Source organism: Clupea harengus, chromosome 16 (genome assembly GCF_900700415.2).
Source record: "Clupea harengus chromosome 16, Ch_v2.0.2, whole genome shotgun sequence".
NCBI classification, from domain to species: Eukaryota; Metazoa; Chordata; class Actinopteri; order Clupeiformes; family Clupeidae; genus Clupea; species Clupea harengus.
In genome coordinates, this window is record NC_045167.1 from 76,506 (window position 1) to 97,500 (window position 20,995).

A 20,995-nucleotide genomic window follows, 5' to 3' on the forward strand; every position below is an offset into this window, starting at 1 on the left:
TCACATACTTAAATAAGTAAATGATGAATAAATATTTATCATTCTTTGTGGTAAGCTGTGAAGCATGTGCCTACTCAGCTGCACAGACCTGTCACTCATAAACCAATTACCAAGGTAATTGAAAGCAAGCTTGTGTATGAGACTATGTAGCTTTGTGAAGAGGATTAAGGAGAAAACTTTAAGTACAACTTAGGAGTACTCTATACGAAACAAACATTTCCCTTCGTATTCCCTATATATCAGCCAAAATATTAACGTCAATTTGTCATTATGAAACAAACATTTCACACTGTATTCCAATTATGGTTTGTGTGATGCTTATCAGTTCTATTTTCTAATAAGAAATAAACATTTGGAATGACAGTTGAACAATTGAGTTAAAATATAATCAGTATCAAATCAGCATTGATTTGGAAAAATTAACTGTTCTGTTTTAGTCAGATCAGAAAATTGACAAATTTTGACAATACTAAAAAACATTTCACTTTTGAACTCTTTTGAAGTTTTCTTTTTCAAAATGTTTGTTTGTGATTAGACAATTGTACTGATAAGCATTACACGGACCCAATCACATTGACCAAACATAAAGGTAGGAAACCATCCCCATTGTATTCCAGTCAGAGTGTATTCCAATAATAAAGTTCATTCAAACTTAGGTATGGGATCCCAGCCTAACAACAGTGAAAAGGAAAGTAACCAGTGACTTATTTCTCAGTTAAGTCAGGAGCTTCCTAAGGTTGCCGTGTTGCGAAATGAAGAAGCTGCTCTCCGAGCTCACAGAACTGGATAAACCGTGCTAATGGATGCTTTTCTTTTAATTAAATGAAGTGGTTGCGAGTCCTCCAAAAGAGAATTGACTGAATTATAGAGGTTAAAAAACGTCCTGCATTCAACTCGGAGTACATCTGTCACACACTAATATGTGGCGTACTATATCTTGTTTTTTAATAAAAGTCTATCTATCTATCTATCTATCGATCTATCTATCTATATCTGAGTACAACAAAGAGATAGCTGTTGTTCTGTTGGAGAGTGGTGGGAGTGGGTTGGTTATCATATTAATTTGACTTCAATATTCAAGTCACTTTTTTGCTGTGATGTCATACTAAGATTGGTATGAACTTCTTTTATCGTTCATTCATTATTGTAGACTGCAAGTCAAGGGCATCATTATCCATCTTTTATTGATTGCCTGTATCTCCTAAACCGCTCCATTTCAGAGAGAAGATTCAGGTGGACACCATTTATACCACTGCTGTCCCCATGCCACTGGATGGAGAATCTGAGAGGTGTAATGAAGGGGGGTGGATTCGGTCACATTCCCTGCTTTAATAGGTGTGATTACTCTCGCAAAGGTCACTGAAAATAGCTGAATTCTGTCACATTCCCTGCTTTAATAGGTGTGATTACTCTCGCAAAGGTCACTGAAAATAGCTGAATTCTGTCACATTCCCTGCTTTAATAGGTGTGATTACTCTCACAAAGGTCACTGAGAATAGGTGGATTCGGTCACATTCCCTGCTTTAATAGGTGTGATTACTCTCGCAAAGGCCACTGAAAATAGGTGGTTATGGTTCACGCATGGGGTGACAAAGTAACATGAATCTAGGTCCAGTTGACACTTGTGTTAACGGTAACTCTTACTTGATGTAGTATGGCACATTGCTTGGTGAAACTTGCTGTTGGAATGGGCTGCTCACAGAGGCTAGAAATAAGTCAAAAGGAAATGGGTAGAAAGACATATTGACGTTAAAAAGCTCAAACACAAACAGAAAGTATTTCAATTCTATAAATGACTAATTTCAAAACAGATTATTAGAAAATGCAATCATGTTTCACTATGTAGACAGAAATAGAATAGCCAAATTTACTTTTATAATCCAACATCATTTTTTGGTTATATTGTTCAAAGCATCTTGGACGCTGCTGGCATGAATATGAATGAGCTATTTACTGGATTTAGCATGATTTAGCATGATTTAGAATCAGTACATTACAAAGTAAATACAACTACATTTATTGACTCAGGAAACTGCAGTACAATCCTTCACCAAACACACAATCTATTTACCATTTTCATTCCTAGGGTACAAAAGGCAGAAAGTATGACCAAGAATTCTAAGAATATTTAACGGTTTAATGAATACGAATGTAAAGATGTTTAATGGTTTAACACAGATTGTTTTTTTGTCATTCGGTTTGTCCCTTATGTTTTGCTTTCTTATTTTACGTGCTCTAGGTGCGCACGGGCTCCGTTATTAAGTGCATGTCTTTTCGTTTCTGTTTCTTATCTGATGCGTTCATATATTGATTTGCATGCGTATGAGGCACGCAGGAGCAGTCAGCGTTTGCCATTTTGCCGTGTAAGGGTACGCTGACTGGCTCTTGCCTAGCAACTCATTATCTGGCTGTGTTCCAGAAGTTGCAGATCATCTGCTCTATTTCCATCTTTGTGGTGGGAGAGGCAGGGAGGGGCTCTGTTTTGATGCCATGTGCTTCTTTTACCTCAGCACACTGTGGTGAGGTGTCCACTCATTACACTGTTTTTTAAAGCACAATGCATGACTCACCATGTAGGGTATTTTCCCCTTTATTTTATTATTATTATTGTTTGTATATATTTTTCTCTGGTATTTTTGGGACTTTTTGATTGAAATAACACCATACCCCCCCCCCCCCCCCCTTACTTTTTTGACACTGCTATGTGTTCTGTTTCACCTAAGGACATATATCTGATCATAAGTCAATTGTGTGCTCTTCACAGTCTATGTATTTGTTTAGTCCATTATGCCCTCCGTATTTATTTAGCTACATCTTAGAACTGCTCTACTGGAACTGGTCTTCCATACATACGTCAAAGTTTGTATCTGATTTTGCCACACAGCACGACACACAACACACCCATGCATATGAATTGTCTGCCCTGAAGGCAGCGTCTCATATCCTGAACTGAGACCGTACATTTCTGTCCAACCATGGGTTTTGGTTCTGAAACACCTTGATGGTTTTAGTGGTTAGAAGTCTATGTAGACCAAAACAGATGAGGTGTATTCCTCTCAGTAGACCAAAACAGATGAGGTGTATTCCTCTCAGTAGACCAAAACAGATGAGGTGTATTCCTCTCAGTCTGGTTTTAGTGGTTAGAAGTCTATGTAGACCAAAACAGATGAGGTGTATTCCTCTCAGTCTGCCCCGTGTGAAGTCTATGTAGACCAAAACAGATGAGGTGTATTCCTCTCAGTCTGCCCCGTGTGAACACTTCCCAGTCTGTTTTCAAAGTGGCTTCCTGAACCAGACTTGGACAGTTTTAATAGCTGGTCTTGACTAAAAGTTTGTAGGATGGAATCATTTCCAGTGAGATGTGGTTTGATAAGGCATAGAGATGGGCAGCTTTGTATGCTCCTGGGATTTTTGAGTTAACTTAAAGAATATTCGAACGCAAGTTAAGAAGAATTTAATAAGGAATTTCTTCTGAACTCCACTTCCGGTGGATTTAGGAACAAATTTGGCATTCATGAAAGTTTTCTCATCTGAGATTTGTTCTGAACTTCAGAAGAATTTCAGAACGCGAAATAGCAGAAGAAACTTCAGAAAATGTTTGAGAATGAGTTGTTTTTTCTCTGGTTGGGAAATTAACATTTTTTGTGGAGTTTGGGCAGTATCATCTTTAGTTCTGTGTTATTAAAGTCTCCTGCCACAATCACAGATCTCTCTGAATGTGCATTCAGCTGCTTATTGATAGTGCTATGCGGTTCCTCCGGGGCTATGCTGCTTATTGATAGTGCTATGCGGTTCCTCCGGGGCTATCTTGCATTGGCATGTGGTGGAATGTAAACAGCTGTGATTCAAATGGGAGGGAACTCTCTCCGCATGAAAAATGATACTAGTTGTGCTTCGTTTAAATGCCGTAGCCAACCTGAGTATTGCTGACCGTGTGCATCCCTTTATGGTCACAGTCTTAAAGCAAGACGAATCACCCATCACTCAAACTGTTCCCACAAACATGAATGTGCTAACAGTGTACTCCAACGGTCTAAACAGTCACCAGATCTCAATCCTATAGAACAGGCTTAGCATGTAGTTGAATGGGAAATTCACAGCATGAATGTGTATCAAGACAAATCCATAGCCACTGTGTGAATCCATCATGTGAACTTGGACCAGAATCTCTAAGGAATGTTTGCAGGACCTTGTTGAATTCATGCCAAGAAGGATGTTCCGGAGGCCTCTCCAGAGATGTACTGGAAAGATGTACTAAAAGTGCTCTTTTATCGCTCTATTTCTATTTAGCAATTTATTTCTATGTATTATATCTATCTGTATTTCATCTTATTTCATATGATTACTTATTATTTATTTATAGGTTCATAATTAGTATTGCTTTCCTGTGATTTATTCCAATTTCACCAGCCATTTGACAATTTTGCAGTTCTACTGTTTCTGTTTTTTTTTCATGTGCAGCATAAGTAAACATGCCTTCATTTTCCCATGGGCAAACACAGTAATGCTATCACAAACAATATGCATTTAGGGGAGAGGCTTACAATGCATATTAGCAACGAAGTCCTTCTGCGCATCTGTAAGTTGAGACAGATGTTCTTCTATAGATATCTGAGAAAAGGGGATACGTGAAATGTTACCAAGCTGTAAACAAAACCCAGGGAATACTCAATAACCACACCACACAAGTCTTGCCTTTCAAAATTCCAACAAACGTCAACAGAAAGGGAACTCATGTTTGTAGCCTTTGATAGGGAACTTAGATTTTTATGTGTGATGTGTGATGGAATGTGCTAAATTGCAAACCTGGAACAAGAAAGGAGACTGTGTTACACCAAGACGCTCTCGATGCATTCCCTTCACCTTAAAACCTCCCTGCTTCAACTGATATCACTCTCATATACTACTAAAATGACTCGCACATTCTGAGATAGCACCAAAACAAAACTGACACTGGAATACAATGTGAGCATTTTCAGTAGTGTATTGGAGCTTTCTCAGAACTATATGAGCGAACTTTCAGTTGTATGTTTAAGTATTTCTCATGTGCATATGGATGCATTCCATGATTATTCCATGATTCTAGGATTAGGGATCAATCTATGTGTTTTGACGGAAATATATGTTGAGCCAATGGACAACATGGAAATGAGATTACAAAACAGTTATGAACTGTGGGATTGTTTCATTATTGTGTGTTCACTACATACTTGAAGTAGCCTCCATCTTGTATTAAGGTTATCCAGCCGTTCCAGATCAACTTGCGAGAGTACATCTGGAGGTTCAAAGCTCGCTGCAAGAGCGTTAGCCAGACTGATGTCATCCTGGATTGGTTCAATCTGTTCCTGAAAGACCTGCAATAACATCCATTACCAAATGTGTCATTGCAGTATGCAGTATCTGACGAGTAAACATGCGTTACTAAGGTGTTATGAGGGTGGGTGTTCCTCCTCAATCCTAATCTCTAGCAAAGGTTTCTGCAGGTTTCTGACCAACTGTAACTATAACTAACACCAGGAGGAAGAAGTACTGTCCTGCATAAATATCTGCTGTCCCAATAGAAACCCTTAGTCACCCTGTCAAAAGTGAAAACAAAATTCTACAAAGTAAAGTCAATTCAATAAAAATATGTAATGTAAAATGAGTGATTGCATAAATATTCAGCCCCTTCAAGTCAGTATTTAGCAGATGCACCTTTGGCTGCAATCACAGTGTGTGGATACGTCTCAATCAGAGATCAGATCTGGACAGTGCAATTTTACTCCATTCTTCTTTGCAAAACTGCTCAAGCTCTGTCAGGTTGTGCGGTGATGGGGCCTGAACAGCCCTTTTCAAGTCCAGCTACACATTCTCTATTGGATTTAGGGTCTGGGCCTTGACTCGTCCACTCCAGAACATTCACCTTGTGGTCTTTAAACCATTTCTGTGTAGCTTTCGCTGTATGCTTCGGGTCATTGTCTTGCTGGAAAAGAAATCTTCTGCCAAGCCGTAGTTGCAGACAGAATCAGATTGTCCTCCAGGATTTCTCTATATTTTGCTGCATTCATTTTATCCTGTATCTTAACAAAACTTCCAGGGCCGGCTGCCGAGAAGCATTCCCACAGCATGATGTTGCCACCACCAAGCATCACAGTGGGGATGGTGTGTTTGTGGTGATGTGCAGTGTTTGGTGTCCGCCAAACATAGCGTCTTGTCACAGAACTTTTTTTTTTGCCACTCTTTGCCACTCTCGCATAAAGCTTTGACTGGTAAAGAACCCGGGCAACAGTTGTTGTATGCAAAGTCTCTCCTATCTCAGCTGCTGAAGCTTGTAACTTGTAACTGTCTTGGTGGCCTCTCTCACTTGTCTCCTTCTTGCACGGGCATTCAGTTTGTGAGGACGGCCTGCTCTAGGCAGATTTACACATGTGCCATATTCCTTCCATTTCCTGATGATGGAGTTAACAGTACTCCAGGGGATGTTTAGTGCCTTGGACATTTTTTTTTACTTTTCAATAACCTTTTCACTGAGTGTTCTTTTGTCTGCATGATGTAATGGTAGCCAGGAATATTGATTGACCAATGAATGGACCTTCCAGACACAGGAGTCGTTATACTACAATCACTTGAGACACATTCACTGCACACTGATCCCTATTTCACTAGTTGTGAGACTTCTAGCACCAATTGGCTGGATCTCTGTTAAATTAAGTCAGTCACTTCAAAGGGGGTTAATATTTATGCAATCACTTATTTTACATTACATATTTTTATTTCATTTACATTACTTTGACATTAAAGAGTTTTTCTTTCTTTTGTCAAAAAGCCAACTTATATTGACCATGATTGATTTATAAAAGCAATAAAAGTAAATTATTTGTATAGGCACTGTACTAGCTTCATCCTCTCACTATGTCTCTTTTCTTCCACCGCTGCTTCAGTCTGTCTCTGATCTCAGTGCTGCTTCAGTCTGTGTACTGATCTCAGTGCTACTTCAGTCTGTCTCTGATCTCAGTGCTGCTTCAGTCTGTCCTCTGATCTCAGTGCGGCTGAACTACTCATCTCAGTGCTGCTTCAGTCTGCCCACTGATCTCAGTGCGGCTGAACTACTCATCTCAGTGCTGCTTCAGTCTGTCCTCTGATCTCAGTGCGGCTGAACTACTCATCTCAGTGCTGCTTCAGTCTGTTCACTGATCTCAGTGCTGCTTCAGTCTGTCTCTGATCTCAGTGCGGCTGAACTACTCATCTCAGTGCTGCTTCAGTCTGTTCACTGATCTCAGTGCTGCTTCAGTCTGTTCACTGATCTCAGTGCCGCTTCAGTCTGTCCTCTGTTCTCAGTGCTGCTTCAGTCTGTCTCTGATCTCAGTGCTGCTGAACTACTCATCTCAGTGCTGCTTCAGTCTGTTCACTGATCTCAGTGCTGCTTCAGTCTGTTCACTCATCTCAGTGCGGCTGAACTACTCATCTCAGTGCTGCTTCAGTCTGTCCACTGATCTCAGTGCGGCTGAACTACTCATCTCAGTGCTGCTTCAGTCTGTTCACTCATCTCAGTGCGGCTGAACTACTCATCTCAGACGGTACAGTTGTGCTATTTAACACCTACCTGCTTGTCATGAAATCAAACGTTCAGTGTGTCATGTCATATTGCAAAAAGCCAGAGGAAAATGCTACTCTAATTGAAAAAAAAGTGGTCCACTATCTTTTTTTTTTCCGGTCTACCTCTCTTTGGATATTTTCATGAACATGATTTGATTGGCTGGCGCCTGCATTGCCACTTGTAAAAGAGAACTTTTCTCAACTTTCTACCGCGAGAAACACAAGCAAAGCAAAGCAACAAAACCCGCAATTCAGTTCAGCAATGTATGACGTCACCCCATTCAAAGTGAATGGGAAGCGTCTCCATAGAACCCTGCCACGTGTACACGTGAATGCACCGTTACAGATTCCACTCTCTCTCTCTCTCTCTCTCTCTCTCTCTCTCTCTCTCTCTCTCTCTCTCTCTCTCTCTCTCTCTCTCTCTCTCTCTCTCTCTCTCTCTCTCTCTCTCAGCGAATCAGAGGTGTTTTGGTGTATATGTATTCAAGTTGTGCACTCTCACCTTAACGCTATCGATGTGTTCCTGGAGTGAGTGGATGAGCAGGTCCCCAACAGGATCCCATGATTCTTTCACCATCTCTGCCTGTTTGAGCTGAATCTCTAGGTGCTCCTCTGTTTTATATAGCTCTAGCAAGCGCTGTAGCCGATGCTCCAGTGTCTGCTGCCAATCAATCAAAGCTCCTTGAAGTCTGGCCCACTCTGATTCTACATCACACATTTCCTTTTGTAGAACACGGCCAACATTCTGAGCTCGGTCCTCGGGAGATACTTCTGGAAGACAAAAGGTGAGATCCCAGCTAGTCCACATTGAGCTTTTAAAAAAAAACAAAAAAACGAATTCATACGCTTGTCGTAAATCTAGTTTTAGGTCTACATGGACACGAAAAAAACAAAGATATGAAAACAAAGTTTGAACTTAAAAAGGTTATTAACATTTGTCACAATAGGTAATGCTACCAAGCCATGGCATGGACATAAATAGAATTGAATACATCGATTCAATCGGACCTAGACATTCACAGGTTGCTGTGTTTGTGTTTGCGTGTGTCTGTCTCGTACCCCTCAGATCAGACGCCTGGGGTTCTGCGCTTGGCTGCTCAGACAGGAAAGCTTTGACGCCCTCCAGTGAGGAGATCACCACTGGCTCCTTCTCTCGGACCTCAAAATGTAATTCCTGTATCTCATATGAATGGAAAGAAACAAAGAACAAGAACACATTTAACAATGACGCAAGCTACAATAGTAAGCTCAAAATCAGAATGAAATCAACTAATTAATGTCACATCATAATAACATAAAAGTACATATAATGGACATTATAGTATCATATTAAGGTTAAGTATTGCTTTAAAAACTGACTTACAAACCATATTTAAAAGTTTAAAACATGTCATCATACTATTACCATAGCCACTCAACATCAGTCAGCCTCTCCTTCACAGAGTCAGGGGTGCACACATATCACATAAATATGCGTATATTAAAACGCCGCTGTTTTTTGTTAATCAATACATTATATGTAGGATCAAGAACACTGTTGGTGTATTGTTGTGTCTTCTGTTAAACAAAGTACGTATGTGTGCACATGTGTGGTTAGAAGAGAGATGGGTGATTTTAGTATTAGGCTACAAGGGAAAGTGCGGCAATTAAACAGTTGGTAGTGAGCTAACAACAAAGTTACCCGCCCTCGCTTTCTTAATGTTTCTGTCATAGTATAATCGCTACGCACTTTGCAATAGGATGATGCATATATCCTGACCATAGCGTATTATACTGTATGATTATCAGCAGATGCATGCTTTAGTGTTTGAGTCATGGCTTTTTCCACACCCCCCATCCATAACAAGTAACGTAGCCCCACAGAGCATATTCAGTTTGTCACTAGATATATTTGACAGCTGAATGTTTCTGCAGTTGTCTGTTCTAAATATGGTAATAGAACAGAAATTCATTTTCGTTTTCAGTGGATGTATTGACATTTTGGTTCATGAGGGATTTCCCAATTTTAACAAGCCTGTTTTAGACAGCAAGCTCATGCAGCCTTAACATTTCAAGTTTGTCACCAACTTGTTGACTATCCTGTTGGCTCTGGGGGGCAGGTCCCCCCCCGGACCTTCAGTGCTCAGGTGGGCTATCTCCCGGGCCTTTCTGTGTGGAGTTTGCATGTTCACAAGGAGTTTCCTCCACTAAGAACCCCAACAGAAAAAAACACGCAAACAGAACTCTCCTGTCCGTCCCTGACCAAGACGGACGGTTCACTTGGTCCCCGGGCGCTTCCAAGCTGCCCACTGCTCCCGGGAGGTCCTGGAGGAAGTCATGGCATAACTCACCCTGTGCTTATCCTGTTGCTGCTGGAGAGTAGGTATATCACTGCCCACTGGTTTCTGCTGGTTTAATTCACGCTGTTTCTGCTGGAGCCATATTAGCAGATCCTGTAGATTCAGGTGTAGCTGTCTCCATGTTTGAACATTCACATCCAGATAAGGCCTAGACACATACACAAAATTGAAGACAAATGCATTGTAAAAATGCCAACATCAACAGAAATGGACTTTCAGAGCACTTGTGCACACATATATTTTATATTAGAATGTGTGTAAGCCAGAGTTAAAATGTATAAATAGTCGTTTTACGTTGAAACTTTTCTTTGTGGCAATGCAGGTTTACTCGGAAATCAAAGAGCAGTAATGACATGCCATCTGCTGGAAAGAGGATTTTTCTACTAGTGATTCTTTTAGTATAGGTTTTTCAAATAAGCACACACTGGTAATTCTGTTTCATGGTTTGCAAGGATGACTTAATAGTGTGAATAATAAAAGCTATCCATTCAAAATGTACATTTCATTTTACCACATGTATAAAATAGTAATATCAAGTACTGTGAACAGTTGAAGTTTAATTAGTATAAAAGTTATATGGCATTAGCATTTGAGTCTCATTCATTCATTCATTCATACATTCATACATACAGTATCATGTGCCATCAAAATTTATTTGAAGTTTTTCTTTTTTCAGGTTAACTAGTTACATAGTGTTGCTTTACCACCCCTCAGATCACATCATCAAGGTCTGCTGGTAGTTACAGAGTCCAGTCTAAAGCCTAATTTATGGCCGTCCGTATCCGCAGACACGAAGAGCCCTCTGCGTCATTGCGAACCCCCTCCAAGCACCTCTCCGTGGCCTGACATGCACCTCCCACATTTTTTAACTATCCATCGAGGCGACGGAGACCGCACGGACCTCATCTCATTCAACAAAATGAAATAGTTAAAATATTTCAAATCTTTTTCTTCTTTATATCTTAATATCTATCCTCCCCATCTATTTAATTTCTTTATCTCTCTCTCTCACTCACTCATACTCTCTTTTTCAAACACTATTTAATTCACTCTATCTACGTATCTTTCTATACATCTATCTATTTATTCATTTCATTCTTTCTGTCTTCCTTAATGCCTTCCATCAACTACTCTCTTTTTTCTTAATTTCTTTTTGTTTAAACTCTGTATATAAATGAGTTAACACTCCCCATTGAAATGAAGGATGTAATCTTCATGACTAACATTCTTTAACTATCACTTGTCAACAGCCAACTGTCACGGTAGCAGTCTCTTCAGCTTTCTCTTCCTCTACCCCTCTTTCTCTTGCAAACCCCTATCTATCCATCTATCTCTTAATTTCTTTCTTTCTGTCTATCTTAACATCTTAATCAGCTCATTCCCCATCTCTTTTTTAATTTCTTTGTGTCTAAACTCTGTATTAACTCTGTCTAAACTCTGCATATTATGTTTATTCTTCTAAGCATTGTTCTGCAAATAATTCCAAGAACCAGCTAACCTTGGCTAATGTTTTTTTATATTTGCACACTGAATGGTAGAATCTTTGTGACTTTAATATTCTCTAAATGTCAACTGTCCCTGCTGCAGTCTCTGTGTACGTGTCAGTGCTGCAGTCTCTGTGTCCCCCCAGACGTGTCCCTGCTGCAGTCTCTGTGTACGTGTCCCTGCTGCAGTCTCTGTGTACGTGTGTCCCCCCCAGACGTGTCCCTGCTGCAGTCTCTGTGTACGTGTCCCCCTCCAGACGTGTCCCTGCTGCAGTCTCTGTGTACGTGTCCCTGCTGCAGTCTCTGTGTACGTGTCCCCCCCAACTAACATGAGCTAACTAGCTAGCAGCCAAATATATTGGTTTTAGACTCTGGAGAAAGTGTTGTCGTTTCCACCTCGTAAAAATACAATAATTTGATTGGCTGATAGGTCTGTATTCATTCATTTACACGACTGCTGAGGACGCAGTGAAGGCTTTGTAGGGCAGACCTCCTAAATTCAGTGGAATTTCAGTGGCCAGTATTTCAGTGTTCAAAAACAAACTTAAGAAATGGATACAAAATAACCAAACCTGCCACCATAATTAGGCCACTGCACTACTCACACCGTAACTTCTTTTTAACTTCTTCACCTTGTCTGCCTGGTTTTTACAGTTTGTTATCTTAACTGCACTGTTTTGTCACACTGTTGTTTACCTTGTATGTCTGTCTGGTTTTTACGATTTGTTTTCTTAACGGCACTGTTTTGTCAACCTGTTGCTTATCGTTTTTTATTATTATTATTTCTTTTAATTATATAATTTTTGTATTATTATTTCTTTCTTTTATTTCTGTATCTCTCTGTCATGCCCTGCCAAGGGACAACGGATGAAAAATAGCTAACCTTGCTAATTCCGGTGCATTTACATTTTTCTTGGGAAATGTTTATCAATGTACACTGTCCCTTTTCAAATAAACGCGTAAGCAATAAACAACCTCAGACGTTTCACAGAAAATGAAACGTGATTGGGTAAAATCCGTTCTCTCCCCTTAATGTCTGCTCATACACTCTGAAATTGTGGACTTCAATGAGAGAAGGAAGACTGGCAGACAGAAAAATGATTAACAGTAAACTAAAATATTAATAATGAATGCATAATTGTTTCTTCATTTTGGAAATTGTTAGGCCTTCAGAAAAGGCTTAGCAGGCCTGGCGATGGCATTTCGCTGAACATCCAACACAAGTACAAAGAACATGATGTAACCAACTGACAAAAACCCACTCCTGCTCACACAACTCACGCTACAACTAAACAAAATTGAACATACGTCATGTGTACTTGCCTCTCTACACTGGCTCCCTGTACAAAGTAGAATTGATGTCAAAGTACTCCTAACACACAAAGCTTTAAATGACCTGGCCCCAACTTACCTCAAGGAATAAATGTCTTCTAATGCCCACCAAGACCAAGAGGATCACAAAAGCCCAATAGGAGGCAGAGCCTTTTGCGATCGAGACCCTCTACTGTGGGCTCTTCCTATCGAGACCCTCTCCTGTGGGCTCTTCCTATCGAGACCCTCTCCTGTGGGCTGTTCCTATCGAGACCCTCTACTGTGGGCTCTTCCTATCGAGACCCTCTCCTGTGGGTTCTTGCTATCTCCATTCGAGAAGCAGACACCCTTTCCAAGTCTAGACTAAAATCATTCCTATTTAGTGAATTCTATAGTTAAAAATAGTGCATCAACAACTGGCACCCATCGTGAATCTCCTCTCGTCCACCATGCAGTGCAACCTCTCCTTCTAACTGTTCTTCTCTATCTCTATAGAATGTTGTTGTTGTTGATGATGATGATGAAGTGGCTGTATTTGTTGTTGTTGTTCTCTTTGGGTGCCTGTGGTGACCAGGGTTTGTATCCCACTCTGACCCCAACTTAGTTCTGTCCACTCACGTTGTCTCTTTTCCCCCCCTCCTTCTTCAGTTTTTCCACCTGATCCATTTGCAGAAACTCTCTGCTTATAAACGGTCTTCTCACACCGAACTCTTCCGCACTACTGTTCTCTTCTGCTTATGTTACCTTTTAATATGCATATTATGTACCAGTGTATTTGCCCATAATATACACATGGTTATCTGCTTCATAGCTCTGCCTATCCTTGTAAGAGTAACCTTATGAGCATGTTACGTACTCACTATTCACTATTCTGCTCTATAACCAATCATTTGAATTCTGGCTGCGCTCTCCATTTGTACCCACTATTAGCCTTGGATGAATGCTTTGCGTGTATATATATATGCTGCATGTATGCTAATCTGTTTTATCCTGACTGATGTATGTATGAATGTATATGCTTGCTTCTTATTCCCTCTTCTTCTTCGTCTTATTATTATTATTGTCATGTTGTTGTTGTTGTTCAACAACATAAGGAGCCATAAGCTTGTAAAATACACGCACATGAATGCACAAGATCTCATTCCACTACACGCAAACTATACATTTCACACAGTTTATTATTCTTAGTGAATGTTACCTATATAGTTTATAGATTATCAGTCAGCAGTTCAATTAGTGAGAGCTGTTGTTGCAGACATGATTACCATTTTCTCAGTAAAAGCAAAGTAAATCGTTCCTAGCGTTAGCATATCTATAGCATAGCTAGCTATCCAGTGGATTTGTTGGAAAGAGAAGTCTTTGATGGTTACATAAGTGCCATCATCTATATGTTTCTGCTCACCTCATGCTTAGAGTTTTGTTCCTCAGTTCATTCCAGCGTTGGTTCATGTTCTCCAGACGTCTCTGCAGCAGCAGAGCATCATCAGAGTGATGCAGAGAGCCCACGACACGCTTGCCATTCTCATCCAGGGTGTGGAACTGTTCTGTGTGCTCCTCCACTTCCCCTTGCAAGTCCTGTGCAGAACAGAACACAAACAACTGTGCAGGACCGTACATACAACACAGTCTAGACACAATAGGATGCAACGCTCATTAGCATATCCATGTGTTAGTTCTGGTCTGGACAAGTGTGTCATTCTGCATGTTCTGATATTGAGTAGCACTGCGATGTTCCACTGCTGGCGTCACTTTCATTTGCAGCACTAAGCTGCAGGTACTTGAGCACTACTTTGCAACAAGGACACTTTGCAGAACACAGAATTGAACCTCTCTTGGTTGACATCTTTCATCATCTCTCAGGCGGTATAACCCTGTTTAAAGCAATTTTAAAAGCTAACAACTGTTGCAAAGGTAGACTTATCTCCATTTCTCACCCTCATGTGTTCATAGTGGTGAACTTACACTACCTACACTTGATGGCATCTCACTGGCATCCAACACAGGTGGCAAGGACCTTGGGTAACTATTGACTAAGACCAGCATTTGGATCCTCCTGATATGAGTTGATCATTTGTATACTTGCTTTCTGTGTATATAGATGCTTAGTTGAGGGTTTTGCTTCTGTTTTTCTATTTGATTTTCTATTTTAATGTGATCGAATTATTTTGTATCTGTTTTCTATTTGATTTAATATTTTATTGTGATTTAATTGTACAGCACTTTGGTCAACGTGAGTTGTTTTTAAATGTGCTTCATAAATACATTTGACTTTGACTTTGACCTTTCATTTGATTCATATATACTGTAAAGCAGATCTCGAAAACATGTTTTTTTTTAATCTACATAGTATTGTCAAAATCAAGTCCTATCCCATCAAGTTGCAGAACAACTAATCCAAACGTTGACCACTTCAAGAATAAAATACTGCAGTGCTCTGCTATCCAGATTAAGTAGCAACTCAAGAGCCTCCAACTGAAACAAAATACTGGTGCTTGCACACATAATAGAACTAAAAAAGTATCTATAATATAATTTACACTGGTTCCATGTCAAAAGTAGAATTGAAAGTAAGTTATCCAACATGCAACGCTTGTTGCTTGAAAGTTACAGAACAAAGTTTTCCCTTTTCATTAATTTGGCATTCCTGTCTTTCGGGTACTTTAATTTTCAAGTAACTATCAAGCATCCTAATATACAAATGTCTTGTATATTTATTTGCCTTGGCTTCTAAATGTGTCTAAATACAATGTTGAATCAATGAATGTTCTTTTTTGAAGCATTCTACTGAAGTCATCGCTTTGCCAGTGGAGTTTCCAAGTATGAAGCACCCACACACTCTCACCCAATTAACTTTGTTTTTCCAACAAATACGTGAGAAAATACATTGAGGCAACATTCATTTCTGTTCATTTATCCAGCTAGTTTATTTGTTACAATCATAATATTTTAATATTATCATAGCTTTGGTATTTTGCATTCAAATTGGTATAATATTAAGAAGGATAAGAATAAGATTAAGAATAATAGACATTAGGAGAGGTTAGGCTGAGGCTGGACTCTAACTGTGTAGTCCACTCTGTGATGCCCATTCCACAGAAAAATACAAATAACAGCCAAAGGAATATGTAGTAGTACCATTTTGTATCATTACAGAACTACATTTAAAAGCCAGCCTAAACAAATCATAGAGCATACTAACACATGACACCTCATACTGCAACTTACAACTGCACAACTGCAACTGTATCCACTCTGGACTCTACAGTACAGCTCTCGGAAGGGGGGCAACATCCCCCGAATCCACTTCCACAACTTAATCTCTTTCAAAGCCTCACATACACAACAAATCATAGGTGTGTACCTACTGTTGCTTATAAAACTTAAATAAAAGACAAAGCATTCAGACCAAACCTTAAAACAGTATTTCTTCTTACGTAGCATGTCCACAAGAAGAGGAACATAACACGATAACAGAATATGTAGCGTGTGTGTGTGTGTGTGTGTGTGTGTGTGTGTGACTTCAGACACAGGGCTGCTTGACAGAAAAAAAACACTGATTCTGTTGTTTTTCCCTTGAGTGGGTGCACTCAGCGACGCAGGGTCAGGACACATCCCACGGCTAACTGGGGGTTCTTTATTTCCCACTGTGCTGGTGCTACATAGTTACAAAAACCACATTCCAAACATACTTCAAATGGAACGGGAACCATAGACTTAAACTTGCTTACAGTGCACATCTTACCCAACAGCATCTGTATTTACAGTGGGGAAAATAAGTATTTGAACCCCTGCCGATTTCGCAAGTTTGACCACTTGCAAAGAAATGTGTGATCTATAATTGTAATAGTAGGTGTATTTTAACAGTGAGAAACAGAATATCAACAAAAAAATCCATATATATTATATATTATATTACATATATTATATTTTTCCCCACTGTAAGTGCAGAGATGAAAAAATAGGATTGGCCTTTTAATATGGTAAGAGACAGTGTCCATGCATTTTGAAGGGCTGCTTTTTTTACTAGGTTTTGTTACTACTGGAAAAGTACTGGGATTTTTCAATGTTCTTTTTACACATTCTTTTCTGCAATGTGGCTTGACATCAGCTGACAATCCTGAAGATTGTTTAATCATAACTTCAGAGACAGTCATATTGTGCATCACTTATTACTAAAACATAATCTTCTCTCCTTCTCTAATCCAATGGATGCCCTGTCAAAATCAAGACTACATTAGAATCACTCTTGTAACCTGGAGCATCCTCCCTAATCTCATCAAATTCCTCAACATGCCTATTAGACCATATCCCTACAGAACTGCACTACCTCCAATTGATAAGATTAATTAAAACAATTAACAACTCTTTTATTTCATGATACATACCGCAATAGCTGTCATCAAACCATCTCTGAAGTATTTAAATACAGTACATTTAAATACAAGCAATATCAAAGCAACTTGAAACACAATCCAAAAGGTTTTCCAGTCAGGCTTCAGTATCCATCGCAGCAATGAGACAGCCCTCGTCAAAGTTGTTAATGATCAACTTATTGCGTCTGTTAATGTTTCGATACAAGTCCTTTTAGATCTACATATTTTTATTATTATTCTCTAGTTTCATATTCTATTTTCTATTTAGACCACTTCCTTACATCCGTCCCCGTATGCGTTCCCTTATGTGGATGATCCTCAACTGTACTTGTCCTTCCCTCTGGATGATTTCTGCATGCCTCAGTGATATTTCAATTTGGATGAGGGACCATTTATTTTAAAAACTGAGCTCCTGGTATTCCCAGCCAATCCAGCTATCCCACAAACTAACATTCAATTTGGTTCATCCTTATTGACGCTCACTAAAACTGCACAAAACTTACGTTATGATTGATAACCAACTTCATTTCTTTGAGCATGTAGCTTCTGTCTCGCAGTCTTGCCCGGTTCTCACTCAGAATATAATATTCAGATGAAGATCAGACCCTCTCATACAATATGAAACACAACTCCTTGCGCAGGCCATAGGTATTTCTGTACCGCATTATTGCAATGCAATTTGAGCTGGCCTGTCTGAGACCATTGCAGTTGATTCAGAATGTGGAGACGTGTTTTGCCTTTGATCAGCCAGATAGGACACATGTAACTCCTCTGCCCCCACTTATGTGCTGCGGTTCTGTTTAAGGTTTCTTCCTGATTAACAGTTTTTCCCTTGCCCCTGTCGCCATATTGTGCTTGCTCTAAGTGGGTTCAGGCCCTGGCTGGGCTCTGTAAAGCGCCTTGAGAAAATGTTATTGCTTTGGCGTTATATAAATAAGATTGAATTAGTCACCCTTCACTGGCTCCCTGTAGCTGTTAGAATGAAATGTAAATCTCTCACTCTTCCTAGAGGACAGCCATTAGATCAGCACCTGCCTATTTAAATGCTCTGATTCAACTCTATATCCCCTCCCCTCCCCTTCCCTCCCCTTCCCTCCCCTTCCCTCCTCTTCCCTCCCCTCCCTTCCCTCCCCTTCCCTCCTCTTCCCTCCCCTCCCCTTCCCTCCTTCCCTCCTCTTCCCTCCTCTTCCCTTCCCCTCCCTCCCCTCCTCTTCCCTCCTCTTCCCTCCCTTCCCTCCTCTTCCCTTCCCTTCGCTCCTCTGATGAGTGTATGCTGTCTTTGCCTTCTCTCTATTTGTTGGTGGCATACTATATAAATATAATCTTGGTTTTGGAATTGTTATTATAGTAATAACTGATGGTTTTACATTCAAATGATACTTTATATTTTTTTTTTAAATGTAATTCATCATGTTTATTACTTAATTTTCTCATAGTTGTTTTTGCTGTTTTTTTTATCAAATGTTTTGCAATTAACTTTGGACCAAAACATCTGCTAAATAGCTTAACTATAACTATTTTATGCCACTGCAGAGCCTTGACCACCATGTAAGCATCAAACGTCATGCACGGCCCTTGCATAGGTCTTAATACTCTGACCGTCATCAGTTTATGCACGTCCATAATGAATCATCTGGTCATACACAAGTGGGTTCTCTGTACTTGGACCCCTGTTCTTCTCTTCCCCCATGCCAATGCCAGGCTCTGTAATAAGGAAGTGTGGCATCAGCTTTCATTGCTATGCGGATGATACTCCACTGCACATGTATATGAAGCCAGATGCTCGCCTTAAATATGTTAAATATGTCTGAATGACCAACTGCTTGCTTCAGAACACAGATAAGACAGAGGTTATGGTTGGAAGCCCTGAACATGTGTGAGGCATCTACTCACATTCTTTTCACATCCAACAACCAACCTAATTATAGAGGATCTCAAAAACGTCCTTCCTTCACCTACGTAATATCGCCCAAATCAGTAAAGTCCTTTTTATCATGGAATGCATATACTTCTTGCATTTCAGCGCCATCTAGTGGATTTACTTAAAATAAAAAAATAAACATTTTAGTAAATGCACCGGTTCTTCTTTTGACAATGTTTTCATCATTTTGTGCGCAATTCCTCCAATCCTCCTGAACCGATTATACCTTATCTGGACATTGGATCATTGCTGGATTCATTCTCCCCTCTCTATGCTTCTTAAATGGAGACGTGCTACAACATAATAATAATAATAATAATAATAATAATAATAATAATAATAAAACTTTATTTATATAGCACCTTTCATGCAAAAGAATGCAGCTCAAAGTGCTTTACAGCACCATATCCCCTGGACCCCATTCCAACCACCCTTCTCCAGTCTCTCTCACCTACAACTGTACCTGCCATCACACAGTCAGTCAATGCTTCACCCAGAATAGGAAATCGAATAGGACACTTTCCTACACCATTCAAACAGACTCAGGTTAGCCTGTCTCAATTCTTCCTTTTTTGTCTAAGATCCTTGAAAAAGTTGTTTTCTGATTTCCTGTCTCAGACTGCAGTCTCTTGCAACGGAGAGAGAGCAAAGACAACAAACAAGACAACAAACACTCATCAGAGCGCAGTGGTCAAGAGGGGTCATCGAGCTGAATCAGAGCATTTAAACAGGCAGGTGCTGATCTAGTGGCTGTCCTATGAGCCAGAGAGGGCATTTTAATTGAATTGAATTCTATCAGCTATAGGGAGCCAGTGAAGATTGACCAGCAGAGTAGTTGTATGTGTCCTCTTTGGTTGATCAAAGATCAACTTCTTCTCTCTCCCTATTGTTGTACTATTGCTTGCAACCTGACCTGACCTAAATGTTCTCATTAATTCCTTCATTGACCAAAATGATCCAGCATTAAAAGGACGTAATGTGAAAAAGTATGTGAACCTCTCCCACCAATCACTGGTGTGAACCCCTTTAACAGTAATTACTACAATTAAACATTTGCACAATCAGTTGATTAGATCAACGCAGTTGACAAGAATTCTGGCCCATTCCTCAAAGCAGAACCTCAACTCGATATGAAATTGAAATATATGTACATACACAATTCATTTTGTGTACTTATTTGCTTAATAATCCAACATGACAACTTACCCATTGTGCGTGAAAATGTACCTGTTATGGGTACACACTGCACTCTGAAGGTAATGGCTAATCATTTTACACTGATATATGATGTGGCAATCTAACGTCTAAGGTTGACAAAACATTTTGCCCATTACGATGTATTGTTTGCAGTCATTGTGAAAGAAATTGCAACATTACTTAATCTGGAACCCCATGCACCGTTTAATGTGTTAGCCTTCATTGACGGGCTACAACAGCAGTACACCTTACAAGATTTGTGTAAGCATGCTCAACATTAAAGAAATAGATTTGTTTCAGTGTTTAACAGCTGATCTAGTCTGATTAACTCCAGTTACCTGCAATTGTTCAAGGAGATAGCGCTGTGAGGTTGGCTGTTGCTCCTTGTGTGTGGCATCTTGCAGCACATTGGCTGTAGTCTCAGCCTCCGTGAGCCAGTTAGAGAAATGTTCCAGATCCAGATAGAACTGTTGAAGAAACCTAAACGCCGCCTCCAGAGCTGCCTCCCGATCACCAACACTAAACATACAAACACACACACACACACGCGCGCACGCGCACACACACACGCACGCACACACACACACACACACACACACACACACACACACACACACACACACACACACACACACACACACACAAACACACACACGCACACACACACACGCACGCACACACACACGCACACACGCACACAAGCAAACACAAAAAAAAAAAAAAATGTATTGATTACATTTAGATAAATTCCTAAGATTAAAAGTGCAGTGCAAACAATAGACAGTGAGTACTCAC

The 20,995-nt window shown here is 39.9% G+C and overlaps 1 protein-coding gene across 1 annotated transcript in view; it reads right to left on the reverse strand.

The window, feature by feature from the left end:
- The window catches only part of dmd (dystrophin), a 176,651-nt gene that overhangs the window by 56,140 nt on the left and 99,516 nt on the right, over positions 1-20,995 (reverse strand). The window contains exons 55-62 of the mRNA XM_031582290.2: positions 20,539-20,719; positions 14,112-14,284; positions 9,906-10,062; positions 8,635-8,749; positions 8,078-8,346; positions 5,211-5,354; positions 4,545-4,611; positions 1,645-1,705 (exon numbers count right to left, since the gene is read on the reverse strand). Coding sequence (XP_031438150.1) covers positions 1,645-1,705; positions 4,545-4,611; positions 5,211-5,354; positions 8,078-8,346; positions 8,635-8,749; positions 9,906-10,062; positions 14,112-14,284; positions 20,539-20,719 — 1,167 coding nt within the window. The remainder of the gene's footprint in view (positions 1-1,644; positions 1,706-4,544; positions 4,612-5,210; positions 5,355-8,077; positions 8,347-8,634; positions 8,750-9,905; positions 10,063-14,111; positions 14,285-20,538; positions 20,720-20,995) is intronic.